The sequence below is a fragment of the Lepidochelys olivacea genome (assembly GCF_965140295.1).
Source record: "Lepidochelys olivacea isolate rLepOli2 genome assembly, chromosome: 5".
Taxonomy (NCBI): Eukaryota; Metazoa; Chordata; order Testudines; family Cheloniidae; genus Lepidochelys; species Lepidochelys olivacea.
In genome coordinates, this window is record NC_140415.1 from 16,280,008 (window position 1) to 16,300,696 (window position 20,689).

The 20,689-nt window shown below is 41.9% G+C and overlaps 1 protein-coding gene across 1 annotated transcript in view; it reads right to left on the bottom strand.

Moving 5' to 3' along the window:
• Nucleotides 1–20,689, bottom strand: part of MYO5B (myosin VB) — a 363,824-nt gene that overhangs the window by 41,964 nt on the left and 301,171 nt on the right. The window contains exons 24-27 of the mRNA XM_084628998.1: nucleotides 19,134–19,282; nucleotides 17,891–18,010; nucleotides 16,020–16,142; nucleotides 9,965–10,030 (exon numbers count right to left, since the gene is read on the bottom strand). Coding sequence (XP_084485124.1) covers nucleotides 9,965–10,030; nucleotides 16,020–16,142; nucleotides 17,891–18,010; nucleotides 19,134–19,282 — 458 coding nt within the window. The remainder of the gene's footprint in view (nucleotides 1–9,964; nucleotides 10,031–16,019; nucleotides 16,143–17,890; nucleotides 18,011–19,133; nucleotides 19,283–20,689) is intronic.

Below are 20,689 nucleotides of genomic sequence, written 5' to 3' on the forward strand. Positions count from 1 at the left end.
GTTCTAATCTCTACTTTGAGCTTCACTCGGTGAATGAGGGCAAGTATCCTAACTTCTCTGTGCCTCAGTTTCCTCAGCTGTAAAATTATGTGCATCACCTAGTGACACCTGAAACCCTAGTCATAACTGGTTTCCTATCATGCTAGGTACAAATACATAGTCGGAGATAATTCCTTCCCCAGAGAGCTCACAATCGAGTTTAAGACAAGATGCAACAACTGAATGTACCTGTTGGAGGGGGACAGGGTGAAAGGAACATCTCACTATGTAAACTAGCTTATGTGCCCGATTAGCATAAAGTGAGAGAAATATCCTAGCTAGCTACTTCACATCTACCCACCTCCTTTGCCACCCACCTCCTTTTGTTCCATTAACATCGCTGCTCCAGTGCCCTCTGTTTTCAATATTTCTAACTGTTTGGAACTTGAAAGAAAATTAATCATCTTGATTTTGCTTTGTAATAGTATGAGTCATAGTTTCTGTTCCTTCCTGGTCCTATCGTAGTGTGCTCATATTCAGTGTCTGGGGTTCACCTTGAAGCCCTTTTCCCCCCTCTCTCGCTCATGCAAACATGCACACACTGCCAGCGATGGCTACATATGAACAGCCGATGAGGCAGCTGCTGTACAATTTTGCATATTGGGCCTGATCCATTTGAAGCTGATGGAGAGACTCTCGCAGACAGCTCTTTAATCTCACAAAATAAAAGGCATAAGGAGAGCTGATGGTGGGAAGCCGAAGCTAGACAAATTCAGATTAGAAATAAGGTGCACATTTTTAACAGTGAAGATAATTAACCATCAGAACAATGTACCTAGTGATGTGGCTTCCCCATCACTCCAAGTCTAAGTCAAGACTGGGTATCTTTCTACAAGATATGCTCTAGCTCAAAGAGAAGATATGAGCTTGATGCAGGAATTATTGGGTGAGGTTCTTTGGCTGTGTTATGCAGGAGGTCAGACCAAGTGATCCTAGTAGGCCCATCTGTCCTTAAAATCTATGAAACTATGAATCTCTGACTTCAGTGGGCTGTGGATCAGTCTCTCATACAACCATTTTCTATTGCATGTTGGTACATGCTTGTTTTAGGAGTATATATCTGAAAAAGTTAGCTTAATTATGTGATTTTCTCAGATGTTTTACAAGCATTAAGTAACTAACCCATTTGGTGTCTGAACCGACTGCATGCTCTTAGCTGAACTGACACTATTGTTAGCGGAATACCATCAGGTGCTTTACACCAGTGGCTCTCAAAGCCGGTCCGCCACTTGTTCAGGGAAAGCCCCTGGCGCGCCAGACTGGTTTGTTTACCTGCAGCATCCGCAGGTTCGGCTGATTGCGGTGCCCACTGGCTGCGGTTCGCCGCTCCAGGCCAATTGGGGCTGCGGGAAGGGCAGCCAGCACGTCCCTTGGCCCGCGCCGCTTTCCGCAGCCCCCATTGGCCTGGAGCGGCGAACCGTGGCCAGTGGGAGACGTGATCGGCTGAACCTGCGGATGCAGCAGGTAAACAAACCGGTCCGGCGCGCCAGGGGCTTTCCCTGAACAAGCGGCGGACCGGCTTTGGGAACCACTGCTTTACACCATGAGTTGATCAAAATAAAGTTGGATCCTGCAACATGGATCCGTCTGTGTGAGTTCCACTGACTTCAGTGGGAGCACAGTGCGTGAAGGCTTTGTAGAAAAAAAGGGTTCTTGACACGTGCGTGACATTTACTTTTGTTCAGTAAATCCTGTTTGCAATAGGTCCTTTAAAAAAGTTACAAGGAAAAAAAATCTGTACAGGAAGCAAAGGGGGTAACAGATTTGAATTAAATTGGATAAGGAGAGGCTATTTGGAAATTTTTCACGCTCCTTTTCATTTTGCAGAGGGGTTGAATGGGTTTGTGAATATTTACAGGAATGCTAATTGCATAGACTGCTGAGCAAAGCCCAGAGAAACTGCTTGTTGATATTAAAACAAACGAAGAATTCCTCTAGCAGCACCCAGTTAGAGCAGGGAATGTCTAAGGCTGGCTGGGGTCAGAACTCCCAAGAGTCCTTCACTATAACAAGTTGATACCATTATTAACTGCCTCTATTTGCCTACTTCTGCTCATGCTCAGAAGTGACTTATGGACAGAAGACGGGGTTTGCATAAACACTCCTCAAAACAGCAATCCACTTGGAGAAAGAGGGTTATTTGCCATAGAGGGTTCCTGTTTTCTTTTCATTCTCATCAGTCTCTCCCCTTGCATCACCAAGGGTTACATCTGCCGAAGGTGCTTTGGCCAAGAATAAAAATTGGGGTTCCCACACCCACATCCACTCTACAAGTAATCAAACTCTGAACACTGAGGGTAAAAGCAAGTTTCAAATTTGTTAGAAAGATGCACAGCTACATTCAAATTGACTCATTAATGTGTTAGAACTTCTCTATTTTCTCTCCTAAATGTTAGCTTCCAAACTGTAAATATTTGCTTGTAAGAGACTTTCTTTGATTTATAAAATGTAACTAAAGAGCAGGGGCCTTTAAACATATGAATGTTATTGTAAATAACAACATTACCTGCAGATCTACATTACTCCCAGTACTTAAAATGAGGTAGCAGAAAGCCTAAGAGAGTAAGGGTGTGTGAGAGGCAGAAATGTCTTCTAAATTACACGTGTAATAACCAGCAGGTGGGGAAGAAAGGACAGACAGGGAAACGTGCATCTCATGTTATCTTTCCATTTCCTTCTTGGCTGAACATAACTTGCTACACATCCAGCGAGCGAAGCAGCTTATCCATAGCGTTCCTTCTGAGTGGTTTCAGGCACAGTATGATCTTCAAGCTGACATGAAAATCTCTTTCAATACAAGCAGTATGTGTGATCTGACAAGCATTTCTCCCACACTCCGAAAGCCTCCTGCCTTTTCTTTCCCTTTTGTACTCATGCCATTGTTAACAGAAGAGCTAGCAGCATCTAAGACAATTTGGAATTACAATTTCTACCAACAGGTTCAAAGAGCTTTATTAAATTACTTTCAACATGACTGAAACAGCTAATGTGCTCATCCAGGAAACGGAGGCACAGAGTGGCAAAGTGACTTGCCCACAGTAGTCGAGAGAGTTAATAGCAGAATTTGGGATTAGAATTCAGAGGGATCAGGCTCTTCATACTGTACTTAGGCTATGTCTACACTAGCATTTTTGTTGGTAAAACTTTTGTCAGCCGGGGTGTGAAAAAACACACCCCGGACCAATGTAAGTTTCACTGACAAGTGTGCTGGTGTGGACAGCACTATGTCGGTGGGAGATGCTCGCCTGCTGACATAGCTACTGCCGCTGTTTGGGGGTGGTTCAATTATGCTGATGGGACCCCTTTCTCCAACTACATATTCTCATAAGACCATGGATCCATTCAAAGGATTACACTGAGAGAGAGAAAATTTCCTTTGAATGCATCAGTCCTTGTATCAGAATGTGTAGTAGGAGCAGGGATTTCTGACTTGTTTGTATGTATTGCAGATGCAAACCTGGTTCCCACACCTAATCTAATACATCAAAATAACGCCAGCCTGTAGAAAGGCATTTCAACAGCAGAGCTGTGTAAGGTCGGACTCTCTCTAAGTCCTGGAATCTGAAGCAGAATTTAGCATTGGTGGTGGTCAGTAATCTGTCCTCTCCTCTATTTCTTATATTTGATAGAAAAATCTCTAAGATGATCTGTTAATATTTCAAGTTCAAGGTACAAAATAAACATCCCAGCTAATTAAACCAAGGGAAATTATGCACTGTGTTCTGCTAGGAGCACAAAATCACCCCAAGGACTTGTCAGCGCTTCCACTCCTAGCCCACTTTCCCGGACAGAAGAAGAAATCTGGAAGATTGATAAGCGCCTTTTTGTTTGCCCAGTCATGGCTAAGTGGCATTCTGCATGTCTGACTCTCTACAGGAAAGTACATGACTAACCCTATGTCTGCTTGATTTTATTTCACCCTGCTGTCCTGCCACCACAATGCCTTGCAGCACAAGTTCTGTCAGTGTCTGTACCAAACTCCTTATAAATCTGTTTATTATACATACATGCATGCATGCCCATGATAAATACATGTTATTTCCATTTGCATTGTGAATCTACCAAATTTCTCTAGGAGTAAGTGCAATAAAACAAAACACTAATGATCTAAATTTGTGTGTTCAAAAAACCCTCTGTGATGGATACACTAGGACAGGGGTGGGCAAACCTTTTGGCCCAAGGGCTGCATTGGGGTTCTGAAACTGTACGGAGGGCCGGGTAGGGAAGGCTGTGCCCCGCAAACAGCCTGGCCCCCACTCCCTATCCGCCCCTCCCACTTCCCACCTCCTGACTGCCCCCCTCAGAACTCCCGACCCATCCAACCCCCTCTGCTCCTTGTCCCCTGACCATCCCCTTCCGGGACCCCCCAACACTAACTGCCCCCCCCCGGGGACTCCACCCCCTATCCAACACCCCCTGCTCCCTGTCTGCACCAACCCCTATCCACATCCCTGCCCCCTGACAGGCCCCCCAGGACTCCCACGCCTATCCAACAGCCCCTGACCGCCCCCCGCATCCTCCGCCCCATCCAACTGCCCCCTGCTCCCTGTCCCCTGACCGCCTCCCAGAAACCCGTGATCGTTATCCAACCCCCCTGCTCCCTGCCCCCTTACCATGCCGTTCAGAGCACCAGGACTGGCAGCCACTCCACCGCCAGCCATGCCACCGCACAGTCTAGAGCACCAGGGCAGGCCAGTTGCTCTTGCAGCCGCGCTGCCTGGCAGGAGCTTACAGCCCCACCGCCCAGAGCGCTGGCAGCATGGCGGGCTGAGGCTGTGTGGGAGGGGAGACAGCGGGGGAGGGGCCGGAGCTAGCCTCTCCAGCCAGTAGCTCAAGGGCTAGGCAAGAGGGTCCCATGGGCTGAATGGGGCCCATGGGCCACAGTTTGCCCACCTCTGCCCTAGGACCTTGCCTACTCAACCCCCACTCCTCAAAAAGAGCCTGAGGAAGAAATTCAGCTCTGTGTAAAGGACCAGCACAAATCCTATGCAGCTTAAGTCTTCAAAACAGGGCTTAAGTGGTGCTTAGGACTTGTGTTGGCCCTTGCCCAGGACTGAATTTACTCGAGTCAACAGACAGGCCTTGCAATGTGCCTGAAGATCAAACCCAGGCTCTGTTAGTGTGAGATAAGAAGTTAATTCTAGAGTCAGGTCTCTTCCACTGACAAACGACACCTATAGAAGTAACTCTGCCAATAAAATCTAGGGACAGTCAAGTAGAAACCCAGATGATCTCAGCCGAGGAATGACACCATCTGTAAACTACACAAGACTCAAACTGTAAAGGGCTTTACAGGTCAAAAATCAACATCTTGAATTGGACCTGGCAGTGAATTAGAAGCCAGTGCAAATTCTGCATCATGGTATAACGTGATCTCTATATGAAATATTACTGAGTAAACAGTGGGCAACAGCTTTCTGCACCAACTTGTTTCCTAGTTGTCTTCTCTGCTGCAGCCCTGTCCAGATGAAGTGCACTGCAATACTCCAATCTGGAGGTGACCAAAGCCTGGACAAAGGTTGCAAGACAGCATGCAAAGGGAACGATCACAATCTCTTTACTAAGTGAAGATGAAAAAAGCAACTCTTGGCTATTGCTACTATACAGACATCCAGAAACAAAACAACCAACATTGTGAACCTGAGTTATCAAAAAAGACAAACCTCAAATGGGCTGATAATCACTGGTGCCATTTCCTCTGGTGCTCTCTCTTTCAACCACCAGCATGACTTCAATCTCATTCAGATTGAACCCTCAGCCAGCTAGCTGTCTCCATGTCCTGATTTCAGCTAGACATTGGGAAAACTGAGTGAATGAGTCATCAGTCTGACAGCACAGACGCAGAGCGGAGCATCAACAGCATGCTGATAACTCTCCAACCCAAACTTCTCACTGTCTTCCTGAGCTGACTCACATGCACCGAACAGAGGGGAGAGTGAAGCCCACAAGATGGATGAACAGTGGTCCAGTGCTACCCCTTGCATCTCCAAGAGAGAGAAAACAATGAAGCCACTCATGTATAACTCCTACCTCTCTCTGCCCAGGTTTGCAAGTGGGTCAACGAAAGCTCAAGATCAAGTTTATCGAAGGCTGCTGTCAGATCTAAAAAGAATCAGCACAGACACCTGATCTATGTCCATCGCCGGAGGCAGATGGTCAGCTAATGAAACCAGCACAGCCTGTGCGTCCAACCCAAGGGCAAAGCTCAGGGTGTAAAGGATCAGGGGTGCCAGAGCTGCCTTGCTGCAACCGTCTGAATAATCTTTCCAGCTCAAAGCAACTGGGCAATAACTGGTAAGGAGCATGTGATTTATGAACTAGGTACTACAAGACCTGGTGGTATAGGGTTTAGTAAGACAGTAGAACCGAAGCACTGTGGTTCTTCTTTGCTGTAGTTTGGTTGAACAAGTCTATTTTCAAGAAAATGTTATGGTTCCCCACGTTAGTTTAGCTGTCTGGGAGTGTTTGCAAGAGAAAACACTCCCCTCCCCGCCTTACTTTAAATGAGGAGGAATGAGAAAGAGACATAGCCTCAGAGGAAGTGGACTAAAAACATAGTCCAGATATTAATTCTGAATGAAAACAGTTTGCCAGTGATGTAATAATGCTAATCTTTTTTCCAATGCTGTGTTGTTCTAGTCATGTTGGTCCCAGGACATTACCTCACCCACCTTCGGTCTCTCTAATATCTCTTATGGGACCCAACTCCTCATGGTGAAAGAAACAAGCTTTCAACTTACACTGAAGAGCTCTGTGTAAGCTCGAAAGCTTGTCCCTCTCACCAACACAAGTTGGTCCAATAAAAGAGATTACCTCACCCACCTTGTCTCTCTAATATTTTTTCCACTCTTTCTGATATCTGAAAGAGAAATTCCTCCAACAGATGCACATTAACGATTTATTCACAAGTTTCAGACACCTCAGGCATTAATCATAAGCCTCAGAAGGCAGGAAAAAAATCTCCATAAATTGAAGACTTTTTAAACCTCTTAAACTGGCATAAAGGAAAAGTAAATCAAATTATGGCACTCTCGTGAAGGAAAGAGAGAGACTATAAATATTTGAGAAATAAATTAATGGGGGAAAACCACTAGGGAAGAGAGAGAGCATAGCTCTGTTACAACATGGCACCAGCTGCCAAGGGGATGCGATGGGAAAGTAGCACTCAGAACCAGCTATGAGTAATGCTTTCTTTGAAAACTGAGCCTCTTTTAGCAGAAAAGATGTGTGCTACATGCAAAGTTGGGTAAAATGCCAGTGACCTATATTTTTGTGTCTCCAGCTCGTTCAGTTTGGAGCCAGTTGCTCCTAGGTCAGCTCACCTATGGGAATAAGAAATACTTTTGCTGCAGGAGTTTATGCTTCCTGTCACGATTTTATATAAAACTGTTGCTTCTTGCTTTTAGCAGGAACTGTCGCCCTTTTTAGACAGAAATTTCACCACTGTGTTAACTGACTGAGATGTTACAAAGCTTGAAAGCACAGGGTAGAAGTGTTAGACACAAATTACGACTTCGTAAAATGGGGTGAGTGTTTGCTAGTCTTAGGTCAATTCTCAAACTACGGTTCAGAGAATCAGTGGTCCGTGGAGTCCTTCCTTATTGGTCTGCACAGTAAAACATATAAAGAAGCAAGAAGTAGGAGATTAGGATGTTGGGAGAGTAGGTGGGTCCAGGAGAGGATTTCTTTTTAAATTAACAGATCCACAGAATGGAAAAGTTAAAGAACGATTTGCATAGGTAAAAGCTGTTCCATATAGTTGCAAGCTCACATTTCCATGTTGCTAACCCCACAGTGTTTTCCTTTATGCAACCCAAAAAGCAGCTATTGCGTAACATCAATACCAAAACGAGGTTCTAAGGAGCTGCATTTTATTCAGAAGTATGTTGGTTTTAGACTAAATCTTAAGAAAATATTTTGAAACTCATGTTACTATCTATTCATACAAACAAAACCTCATTAAAAGACAGTTATTAAAGTTACAGTGGAAAGAAACTCTAAAGTCAGAAATTTCCAGACTTAAGGTTGCCCACTTGCAACCTGTGCTTGAGTAAAAATGACAGGAGTTTGCAACCTCATGTTAGTTTTGTGACTCCCAAAACAATGGGAGAAATTGACACAGCTTGAACCTGCAAAGTTCGTCCACACCAGTTGCAATTTTATTTTGTGATAATAGCTTGAGTGACTTAAAACTGTTGGAGGTGTATTCAATCAACAGTTGGAAGAACTCTGGGACAGGGATTTGAGGTGCCAGTCATACTTCCATCTTGAGCTTTGCAGAGATACTAATAAAGCACAGTAGGTATCTACTGACAACACACTACGTCCAGTGAGTGTATATGAAGCCTCATTGCTTTAGTCACTGAAAATTGGGCTGGACAAAGCACCAGAGAATGGTAGTATAGGCAGTTGTGTTTATAGAGGGGATAGACAGGAGATCTTTTCCATCTCTAATTTCTGTTTCTCTGCTTGAACCTGGGGAGATAATGCAAATAGTACAAATGGGTACTATGCGGTCTCCGTGGCTTAGTGTGTGACCTTTTATATTTGGTTAATAAATACTCTCTCAGATCTCCTAAGTGTCTTTCCATGTTTGTCCAGGAATTAGGGAGAGGAGAAGGATCCAAAATTAAATTTCTGCACTAAAAGAAGAATTTGTTTTTGACACATCTCCTCCAAGGATGGACTAGCTGAGCAGGGTACGCCCAGGAAGAGTTGTACTGAAAACGAGTTTGCACGACAGTCAATTCGTGCATAAGCACTCCAACACAAACATAGTCACACGAACAAGAAGATACAAATCTTCTCTACAGGAAATACTATGAAAATGTCCACGCAAAGGGGAATGTATCTGGTATACTGTCAGTGAAGAGAAACACATGTTTTGCCTGAAAGAGGAGAGCAAACAGCTTGTACAATGGACTCCGAGCAACAATCCATCCTACAGAACATTTTCACTCACATATTATACAGCAAGGCCAAAAAGCATTGGTATCACCTTCTAGTGTAAAGCAGTGCTCTCATTTCCTGCAAGGTTTACTTAATGCATCCTTAGAGCTAAACAAATAAAAATGTCACCGCCATTATAGTAAACCTCTGAGATTCATATGAAAACAGTCACTTAGATGTCAACACAGATGTTTACTAAACTGCACTCTCCTGCAAAACATCCAGGTGCAAGGGGTAAGCAGAGCCTGATAACCTTATCTCAGCCTGTATCTGCTAGGCAGAGAACTGGGGCAGGAGGGTTGTGGGTGGATAGCTCAGGATTCTTTTGTGGGGGACAGGAGAGGATGACTCTGTAGCTTGAAGGGCACAGGGAGACTGGGTTGGACCAAAGCAGCTGATGAAGGGCTGATTTTGCAGCTGGGTTCAATGCTACCATTGAGATAGGTGCCTGAACTATATGAGAGAGATTGATGCAGAGTTGGGGAGAGGGGTGTTTGGAGTTAAAAACCACATCAGACTGCAGGAGAGACGCTTGTGGATTCACAATTGCTGCTGATCAAGTTACCCCAAATGCAGTATATTGATGGACCAATGTGCACCTGAAGATCTTTTGATATGCAAGAGGAGAGTCAAGCTGGGAGGCTTGTAGTGACAGGAAGGCCTGCATTTGCCACTCAGCTCTCACATAGATAAATCAGTGGCACAGCAGATGGCATATGCCAGTGAGGAGGCATTCCCTAGGAACATCTGCCATCACTCTGACTGCTGGAAGCTACAACTAGTCCAGAGGGTAGAGAGTAAGCTGCAGTGTGCCTTCAGATTGCCACCCAATATCAGTCTTTAATGGGCACAATGAGTTAAGAGAGGCTTTGGTTTATTACCGATGTCAGATGGATTTACTTAAGCTGTTTGAGCCATTCAAACGGTTATTAGCACTGAACGCACAAAAATAGTCTCTCATTCTAAAATTCTTTACCTTCAGACTGTTGTAGGCTAGATCTGTATCACGGTCTGAATCCATTTCATTCTTCGTTTCAATTACCTGGATGGATTAAAAGACAAACAGATATTGGACAGCTGGCTAGAGAAGCTGATAAATAGGCTGGTTTTCCAACTCGGGCAATCTGACTTTGACTGCAGTTCTGCGTCACCTCCAGTATTTGTTGTTGGCTGGGGTTAAAGTGGCACCAAAGAAAGCAACTACCCTAAATTGTGTATTGTAAACAGACATTAGGTTAAGTGCAAGGGCCAAGGAGGAATAGAATAGGGAAAAATGTACAGAGAAAAAGAAAAGAAGTGTAACCCCTCTTCCTTTCCCCCATGCCAAGACCGTATTCAAACTAAGACCTTGTCTACACTAGAACTTACGTCGCGCAGGGGCATGAATAATCCACAGCCCGGAGTGACGTAAGTTAGACTGACCTAAGTACCGGTGTAGACGGCACTGCATTGGCAGGAGAGCCTCTTGTGGGAAGTAGTTAAGTCAATAGGAGAGCTCTCTTCACTAGAAGCCCTACAGCAGCACAGTTGCATCGGTGCAGCACTTCTAAGGTAGATGCCGCCTCCGTGCCTGAGGGCTGGGATCCAATTTATGTCTGAAGGTTCATCACTTTTTTGGGTGCTATATAAATAATATCAAAAGATGTTTTAAAAAAAAGGAAAATGATGGAATGTAGATTTGATACTGGCATCTTCCCCAACTTCTTTTGGAGCTTTCCCAAAAAACTTACTACTAGCAAATGAGATAGTGCTTAAATCCATTGCATTATGTAAGTCTTGCCGTAAGTAAAGTACAATTCTTGTAGCTCAGAGACACATGAAACTGAAACCAAAACCATATTTTACAGCGAAAATGATGGTTTCGGCTCATTTCCCCACAGGGCTCTGCCAGATGGCCCAATACATCAGGCTCAAGAACACAACAAGTGGCTTGAAGCAAACATATGTAATGTTTAAACTTACATTACATTAGAAAATACCATGCATGTTATTTCTTTAAATGTTATTTCTTTAAATTCATCTCAAGGTCAATTGAAGGTGATGGAACAGAATAGTTCTCAACTCTGTCCTGGCTCTGACGTTATCAACTTCCACTCTCCTGCCTTTCCACGGAGGGAAGAGGTAGCACTGAAATGCAATTCCTAACAGGCACACAAGGTCACTGTTCTGTGATTAACAAGTAACGAGGGGTACGTGTACATTGCAAAGAAAAATTCACAGGGCCAAGTCTCAGAGTCCGGGTCAAGAGGCTCGGGCTCGCGCTATGGGGCTAAAAATAGCAGTGTAGACATTCAGGCTCGGGGGGCAGCCTTGGCTCTGAGTCCCCCCTCCCTCATAAGGTTTCAGAGCCTGGGCCCTAGTTTGAAGCAGAGCGTCTACACTGCTGTTTTTAGCTCTCAGCCCAAGCCCTGAGAGTCAATTGACCCAGGCTCTGAGATGTAGCACCACAGGGTTTTCTTTGCAGTGGAGACATACCAAAGTCTTTATTTTACAAAGACTCAGGTGATAATGATATTTCTTTTTTAAATTACTCCTCCTCCTCCCACTCCAGAACAGCCAGAGTTGCTCATACAGAGGAGTAGGCCCAATAACCCTCAACTCTGTGAAATGCACAAGGAGTACCGGCCCTGGAGGTCCAAGTGCAACAAGCAGACGTAGGGTGAAGCGGCTACCAACCACAATACACTCAGACACTATAACTTTCTGTCAAGCCAGCAGAGCCTAAAAAAGAAGCAGGGGCTAAGGTTTCTCAGGCGGCTTGGCTTCTTTGAGGGATCTCAACTGGAGAAAATGTCTGCTGCTGAAAGGACAGGATCTAAAGCTGCTGAGTGGTTCCCTATAACCACTACCTAGCTAACCCTTACTCGGCCCTGACCAAAGTGCCAGCAGGTCAGCAGTGCCCAAAACTCTTGGTTTTTTCTGTTCTCCTCCTTCCCCAGCTCTGTTCCCACGCAACATCAAACTGCTCTCTCATCAAAGGAAGCAACTGCCACCAAAACCAGTGTGATCAACTCCCAGAAATGAACTCATCAGTTCATTCCTAGCACCAAAATTCATCATTGAATCACTGACTGTTTTTGTGCACTGAGCCTGTTCGATGGAGAAATCCCCATATCCAGTTGGGATCACGAAGATCTGCAATTCCTGTACATTTGATTCCATGAATGGATGGGGCAGGCTTCATCTGGGTCAAAACATGGGCTGAGAGGAAGATACAAGAGAAGCCCATTTTCCTATGCCTATCACCCTATGCATACATTGTAGATATAGGAGAGGTGACAAAGTTCTGGAGACTGGGACATAACAGGTAACAACACTGATATCCAGAAATGTCATATTCTGCTGGTTGTTTTCCAGAGAGGTTGAGGGACTTTGAATATATTTCAAAACCAAACATTTCCATCAAGGAGCAGATACACCAGTGGCTGAGCTTGCTACCTCTGTAGTGCTACCATGGAATTAAAATTTAAATGCAAAAAGAAGCACCGAAGAACTGGCAGCACTAACAGAAATGCTATTTTTGACTTTCCCTTTTCTTCTGTCGAGCAGTGAGGAACAGTGACAGCTTGACTCAAATCACATCAAGTCCAAACTGAAAACTGATCTGGAATTAGTCATGCCACAGAGCAGGACTGGGCCTGAGGGGTGAACCTTGATAAGAACCCTATTCTTGGAAATATAGTTAGAAATGGACAGAACTATGAATTCTTCAGAACCTTGACCAGTTGGAATGAACCCTACTAAAAACATATGGGGAGGTTTTAGGGGGGTAAAATGTCCAGGGTTTTGGCTCATTTGTAGTTAACTCCTTGAGAGAGACAGGTCAGCTTCAGAAAGATTTAAAAATATGAGGGGAACAATTTATGGCATACTGACAGGAACCTTGTTTTTTAAGCCTCTATCAATGCATGGAGATCATTAGTTAAAAGCAGTTGTGCATCTCCTATGATACATTCCTGCAGTCACCAGATGGAATAATTTTATTGACGGTCAATAGGAGTATCTGGTTGCAGTGAATTAGAGATGATTGATAGCACTTTAGTTGACTTTGCCACTGCTTTTATAAATGGACACATGGATCTCCTGCTTAAGAGAAATAACTGAAATGGATACCTGAAAAACATGCATTAAAACAGATAAAAAAATAACTCTTTTTTATGAAACCAAGAACTGTAATAACTAGACATTTCATATTCAGCTTCTGTTGCCAAACACGGTGTACTGTACTATGAGCTGTATAATGTATTGTTGTATATATCTTCTCATAGAAAGAACCACTATAATTCAAACAAAAATACCACCTATCATAATGGGCTCTGAAACAGCTAATTCACAGAGGTTACTTCTGCCGAAGAAAGGGAAAATACACAGGTTGCCATGAAAAGTTGACCTACATTAACAGTTATCGCAGCGGTATTTGTGAAAACACAGCTATTCTCTATCAGAAGGACAAACTGCCGTCTCAGATACCACTGACCTTTTAGATGACTGTACTAATAAGGCCCAACATATAGGAAGCTATTTTGTTTTGTAAAGCAACTCAGGCATTCTGCACAATGATGTGGAGGAATAAACTCTGCTACTGACTATACCTCTATTGCTGTTTTGCAGTTTTTTATCTGAGGACTGGCCTACACTTAAAAATTAGATCAATGTAGCTAAGTTGCTCAGGGCTGAAAAAATTTCTGGCCCCAAGTTCTGTACTTAGGTTGACCTAGCCCCCGGTGTAGATGCGGATAGGTTGACAGAAAAATTCTTCTTCTAGCTCTCTCGCCTCTTGGAGAGATAGATTAACATCACCAATGGAAAATTCCCCTTCTGTCAATGTGGGAAGCGTCTATGCTACATCACTACAGTGGCACAGCTGCAGTGCAGACATGCCCTTAGAGCTGGCAAGGGCTGTAATACTATATAACTATTACTGGACTCGGTTTTGAAAATATGGAGTTATAAAATATGCAGTTTGGGACACAGGCCTACCTTGTGTCTGTAGAATGCCTACCACACTTGAGGGGACTATGGTCAACATTTCCCCATTTTCATTCCTAAAGTTGAACTCCTAAATCCACAAACAGGCACATAAATAAATAGTCTGGTTTCCAAAGGTGCTGAGTATTGAAACCAACAAGAATGAAGGGCACTTAGCACTTTGAAAATCAAGTCACTTACTTATGTGACTTCATATACATTTAGATGCCTGGCTTCAGGTATCCATGTTTGAAAACACTGGCCCATGTTAGTAACAAGAACAGAGTGTTACGGTCTCATGTTTGTAAGACTCATACATGTATGAATAGACAGTGCCTTGATTTGCCTTCTATTATTCAGGCTGCCTTTTCACTTGCTGGTCTCAGATATTAAAACGGAGTTCACAGCTAAAATTTCCCATAGGCATAGTAAACAGGATCAATGGTATATTGGATTCATTACACTACAGGCCAACAGCCATTGCAGGGTCAGTTGTCTCTGTGGTGGGATAAATCATTTAAACATTGATTTTACATTTCATTGATTTCATAGCCATTGCTCATGTGGAGGAGGGTGGCAATAAAATCAAATGACATTGTTACTCATGGTTGAATAGAGTGATGTATATATTTAGAGAGAATGAATTACTTTGCTGGATCGACTTTATATTCTATGAGGAAATGGATGTATCTGACAGTACAGGCACCCACCTGTTCTAGGAGATGAAATGACTCAGGCAGGCTAAGCTAGCAGAGGTGTGTGAGGCTCTTCTCTCTGGGTATTTGTCCCTTTGAACCTCTAAGTTAGTCTCTGATTAGGTTAAACTTTTAGGAAAGAACTTGCCTCCTTTTCGCTCAGGGTGGCATCGAGGCAGGATATGAGTCCTTTTGTAGTTAGAGTGCGGAGATTACATTTAAGGAAGCTCATGAATACGCAGTAAAACTTCTGTTTATCTATTCAGATACATTCCAATTCCTCCAAGACTGATCATATTTTTGAACCTCTTAGCTCTTACATCGTATCTTGGGGAAATGCAAAATCCGAGATGGATCATGAGTGGCGGATGTGTGTCTGAGTAGTCTAAACATCATGTTCTAGAAAGGAAAGATGGTCCATTGGTTTGGGTGTTAGCCTGGGACTTGGGGGAGCCGGGTTCATTTCCCTGCTCCACCAAAGAAATCCTGTTTGACCTCGAGCAAGTCATTTAGCCTCAGCTCTTCATCTGTAAAATGGGGATACTACACTTCACTTCTTCACTGAGGTGTTGTGTAGATGAACACATTAAAGATTGTGAGGCTCTCAGATACTATGATAATATGGCCTCTGACATCTACAAGACAGACAGGTGTTCTAAATTCTTTGAATCTTTAGAACCACTGGTTTCAATGCTGACAAAGTTAATTCATCTCTTTACCTGCTGAGACAGATAAATGGAATACCACACTTCACTGTTATTGGATGATATCTTAAACTGGGCATGGACAACAAAAGTATTTTCATAAGAATAGGAATTGCCCAGGTGCTGTTAGCTAAAAATTTCACCTTGCTCACTACTGTAAATAGTGTTGGGAAACTGTAACCTACATAGATGCTTGCCCAACATTTGGGAAGTGGCTGCCTGGCCTCCATCCTCTACCTCAGAATAGGCTGCATTTCAGTGCTTCTGTATGCGTTGTACAATCCTTTATGATGAAAGCTGCTAGGTAGCATCCAGTATCGTGATTGGGAATTATACATGTTAGGGTTGGAAAGGATAATTTGGTCATCCAGTACAGTTTCCTGTAAGAGGATTATTCATATATATCTATGCAGCCACTCTCAACTCAAACACTTCTAATGAGTTTGTCATAAACCATCTCACCAGGCAAAACCATTCTACTGGCTGATTGTCCTTAACTGCCAGAAAGGTTTTTCTCCTCATTTCCAAGATCAATTTGGCCTTTCTTAACTGAAGGCCATTGCACCCAAATCTTAAATCACACACTGTTTGCTGTAAGGCACTCAAGGAAAGTCAATTAGGATATGAAATTTAATATTAAAATCAATAAAAGGGCATCTTTTACCTGGGATTTCTTTTTCTCCAGCTGGGTTTGCAGTTTCTTTCTCTCCTGTTCAAGCTCCCTCACTCGCTTTTGTAGCTTCAGGAAGAGAGTCATATCCATGGCTGCTTTATCCAAACCAACATCCTACATGGGGGAGAGAGAGAGAGAGTAATTTTATCAGCCCAAAAACATTAGTGAATAGAGCTGGGGGAATAACTAATTTTTTGGTTCACTGGCAACTTCAAAAACAATTTTTTTTAAATTGTTTTGGGTCTGACCAAAACTAAAACTTTCAAAAGTTTTGGTGAACTGAGAAGTCAAAACAAAAATTTAGTTTGGGGCCAAACAAAAATCTTAAACAAAAACTGTTTGTTTCAATTTTGAGCTTTTAAAAATGTTTTTTTTTTTAACAAGAAAACTTCTAAATGAAAATTAATTTCAAACCAAAAAAATAACAGCACTTAATTTCCCCCCCGAAAGACTTGGATACCCACTAGCCCCACAACAATTTGGCAAAACTGACATGTATTCGCAAAACATTTTGTTGCCACTAAATCTGTATTTTTCTCTGAAAAAAGTTTCTCCCACCTAAAGTACTGAATGCTCCACTCAGTAACAATATGTGGGCTACACACTTCTCTATACGTTCACATCATCTTCAAATACTTAAAACAAGAGTTTAAAGAAGTTTCCACATTTTGAAAGACCAATATTAATATTTAATATTAAAGGCACACATTATGTTTCCAATCATAAATAGGTTATAAAGAATTAATGAATGGTTAATGGGCATTTTAATTAATTAATCAATTGTTATATAGTTCATAGAGTCAATATGTTGCTTATAGCCATGGCTTATCACCATCTATAAAACTCTCTACTGATTGGCTTAAAATCATCTGTGAGACATACTAGTGTATGTAACAGGCTTAAAACATACATTAATCTTTTAACAACACTTCATACATTACTCGTAAATGGAGCTTTAATACTGAGGTGTGACCAACATTGAGGTTTTGGTATAGTCTAGAGGCCCCAATCCATTGTACTTACATAGCGGGGGCTTTCATCAGTGGTTCTCATAAGGCTTGACAGATATTAAAAAGCTTCATGACAGCCAGGTGAGGTAGATAATTTACGGGTTTATACAGATGGGGAAGCTGCAGCATGGAGTGATGAAGTGACTTGCTCAAAGTCACAGACTAGAAAATGGAACCCAAAGCATCCCAGGCCTTTATTCTAGCAAAGACTCTATTTTACACTCCATCTTAAATAGGATGTGTACTCTTTATATAAACTGGTCTATGCCACTGTTAGCAAGGAGTAAGCAAAATATACTTCCCCTTCCCCTAAGTCAGATATTTAACTACGACATTTCCTTCTATACTGAGATATTTGAAATTGTTTTTTTTTCCGAGAGGATGCATTGGCTAGCAAGGATTTGCAAAAAACAAAGAAAGAAAACTGTTCTTTCGGAGGTTTATAATGTAATTTGGTATTCTTTAGAATGAAAGATGCTATAGAAATGTAACTTTACAATCAGTATTGATAGTCAGTCATAATAATGTTTAATGTTTTGTGTGTGTTTCCGTATTTGCCAAGATGCACACTACACATCAATTCATTATGTTTAAACGGTGTTTAAGGGCCTGATCCTGCACTGAGTTCTTAGTAGTGCTCTATGCAGGATCAGGGCCTTCAGATTCCCTCTCAGACAATTAACAAGAATCATTCATAGCATGAAAAAAAGGAGCAATTCTAACTGGTCACATTTCATACTCAAAGCTGTACTCTTCTCTACGGGCTCCGTTTAGAAGGAATCACATATCAATTATTCCCTCTTGACTAGCCAGAATCATACACAGACTCTTAGTCTGTCTGATTTATGGTACCTCCACTTGTTGTATTGCATCCTCAGTGTCTCCTATCTCAGATGTAGAGACTGATGGACAATTGGAATCAGACTCTAGACTGCTCTGGTTAGATGGGTTCCTTCTGTGTCCTGGGGACTGCTGTCCAAAAAAAAAAAAAAAAAAAAAAAAGATAATAGGAGTGATTTAGTAGAAAAGATACTGTACTAAGGATTATGTAAACAAAGTGTTTGGGACAGGGACCTTCTCTATTAGGTGTTTTATAAATAATCATGTACACTTATGGCACTTTCTACTTAAAATAATGGATCCATATTATTCATCAAGTCAAAGCACTGTGTTCAAGACCGTACAAAACACAGAGGGACAGACAGCTGCTTACCCAAAGCTCTTACAGTCTAAGTAGCTGGACAAGACTATGCAGACACATAATATATCTGCTGGTCAAAAGAAGGATTCCTCATAAAGCGGTTTAGTTTAAAAAAATATTTTTCAATATTAAGATTACTGTCATAAGAGGGTCTACCTTTTGCTTGTAGTTGGGCTTTGTTTTCTGTTTTTTGTGCACTAGTGTACATTACAACAGGGGGACATTTAATCAAAATGTAATTTAAAACAACAACACACAAACACACCTAACTCCATTCATATATATAAACAAACAACCACAACCAACAACTTTAAAAGTGTCTATGCACCAGACACCGATTTTCTCATGTATTTTTGGAAGCTACTTTACCGCATCCAAGCCTGGCTATCCACAATTTGTGACATTTGGACACACACATCTGGGTTTGGAGCCTAATATTTATCACAATATCCTTATGGTTTTCTTTTAAGTGTTCAGCCTTTGAACTGGATGACAGCATCCCTTAATAACTAATTATCAATGAGGCTATTGCTAAAACTCTAGCAAGGCTGAATCTAAAACTTAGACTTTTATATTTACGGAGCTACAATGATTTTCTTAGAATTGAGTGTATCTGTTTTACTGAAATAGAGGAAAGATAAACAGATTTTTGCCTTGCTGTTCTTAAGAAATCTGTAAATGCTTGACCAAGTGGCTACAGAAAACCATGCATTTCCAGAAGTTGTTGCTCTTGGTCTAATTTAAATGCATAACTTCCCTCTCAGAAATATCAACACAAATGAGTTCTATAATAACACTGTTGTCATCAAATGAACTCAGCTGCAATATCCAGTCACCAATAATGCACACAGGACATCAGAGGGCAGGGGTAATGTAAAAAGCCTCTTCCATTACCTTTATAATAGTCATCTCATCCCTCAAATTGTCATATCTCTGCTCCAGCCTTGAATACTCCTTTACCAGGTTCTGATAACGAGATCTCTCCTCTTCCAGCTCCTTCTTCATCAGGAGATTTTCCTTGACAGTGTTTTGGGCAAATTCATCTTTAAAAGATACATATTGAACTGTGATGTTCAGTTCTGAATTGATTTCTTATAGGCAACTGCAATATGACTCATAGCTGAACAAAATGCTCTCTGCTAAGAGGCTTTTTTGTAATCTTGCCCTCTTATTTAGTGAATACACTGTAACAAATCTATGGCTAGCTAGGAATTTTATGGTTGTCACCACACCGCGCAGAACAGCTATTTGGAACTTCAAGGATGCAGTTAGAATCGATCTCCAATACTCCTGCTCCAAAAGCAGAGGTCTCTACCAGTTGAGTAAAGAATAACCTCCTTTAGCTATTAGAAATGTCTCTGATGCACAAACAAGCAGCCTGATTCTAACCAATAGAAGCAGTGGTGCATACATATTAGCCATATTACTCTATTTATGCCTGATTTACCTATGTTGGATGTCAAGTGGGAAATCTATGCAATCATACTATTGCATACTGTTGGTGAAGACAAAGAGGTAATCAAACTAAAGGTGATGGGCGAGAGAGAAAGAATCCCTAATACAGAGCTCTGGTAGTGCAGGATTACTCTGTACAACGCAGTCTTTGCTATGTGTGCTTCCAGAAAACGTTAATCCTTTCCTACTGCACAGGATACCATGGGCATTTTAAAATAGTTAATTTTTATATGTGAATTTATTAATTTACAAGAACTCTTTTCTGAAACAAAATTAGTTTCCCCCCATTATCTGAAGAAAAAAATTAAAACGGGCAACAGTCAAATTACCATTTATTTTTATTTAGCCAAACATTAAATTAATATTTAAATAAGAAAAATAACTACACTATCGTTTCACAAGCTTTTACATAGTGGAAACATTCACTCACAGATAGGGAACATTCGTGGCAAGTGTCACTTTGCAAGGGATTATTGGCCTGCTCCTGAAATCAACGGCAGAAATCTGATGGACTTGAATAGTGTAGGATGGAGCCTCGTAACAATAATCCTATGTTGGAAAGGAGATGGACTGGGTGACCTAATAGAACTTTCCATTTCTATAATAATCCTCAGAAAATAAGGGTTGGGTTTGTAAAAATGCTCCGGGTCAGCCTAGCTCTTCTCCGGTTCAATGGACGTGTTCTCATTTACTGCAATGGGAGCTGAGCAGAGACTCTCAGCAATTCATTCTCTCTTTTTTTTTTTAATTTGAAATTTCATCCAAATTTCAAAATCTGAAAAATTCCAACCAGCTCTAATGTTTCTAATATTAATGCTATCTCAACATTAAGTATAGCCAGGCTAACAGATACCACTATACAGAGGGTAAATGGTCAGTTTATTCCCCTATCGCTTTGAGTACTAGGATCAAATCTCAGTCTGCTCTAAAGAGAGGTCAATATTTTCAAATATGGATGTGTCTAAAGTTAAATATTGACCAAGTAGTTCAGGTGC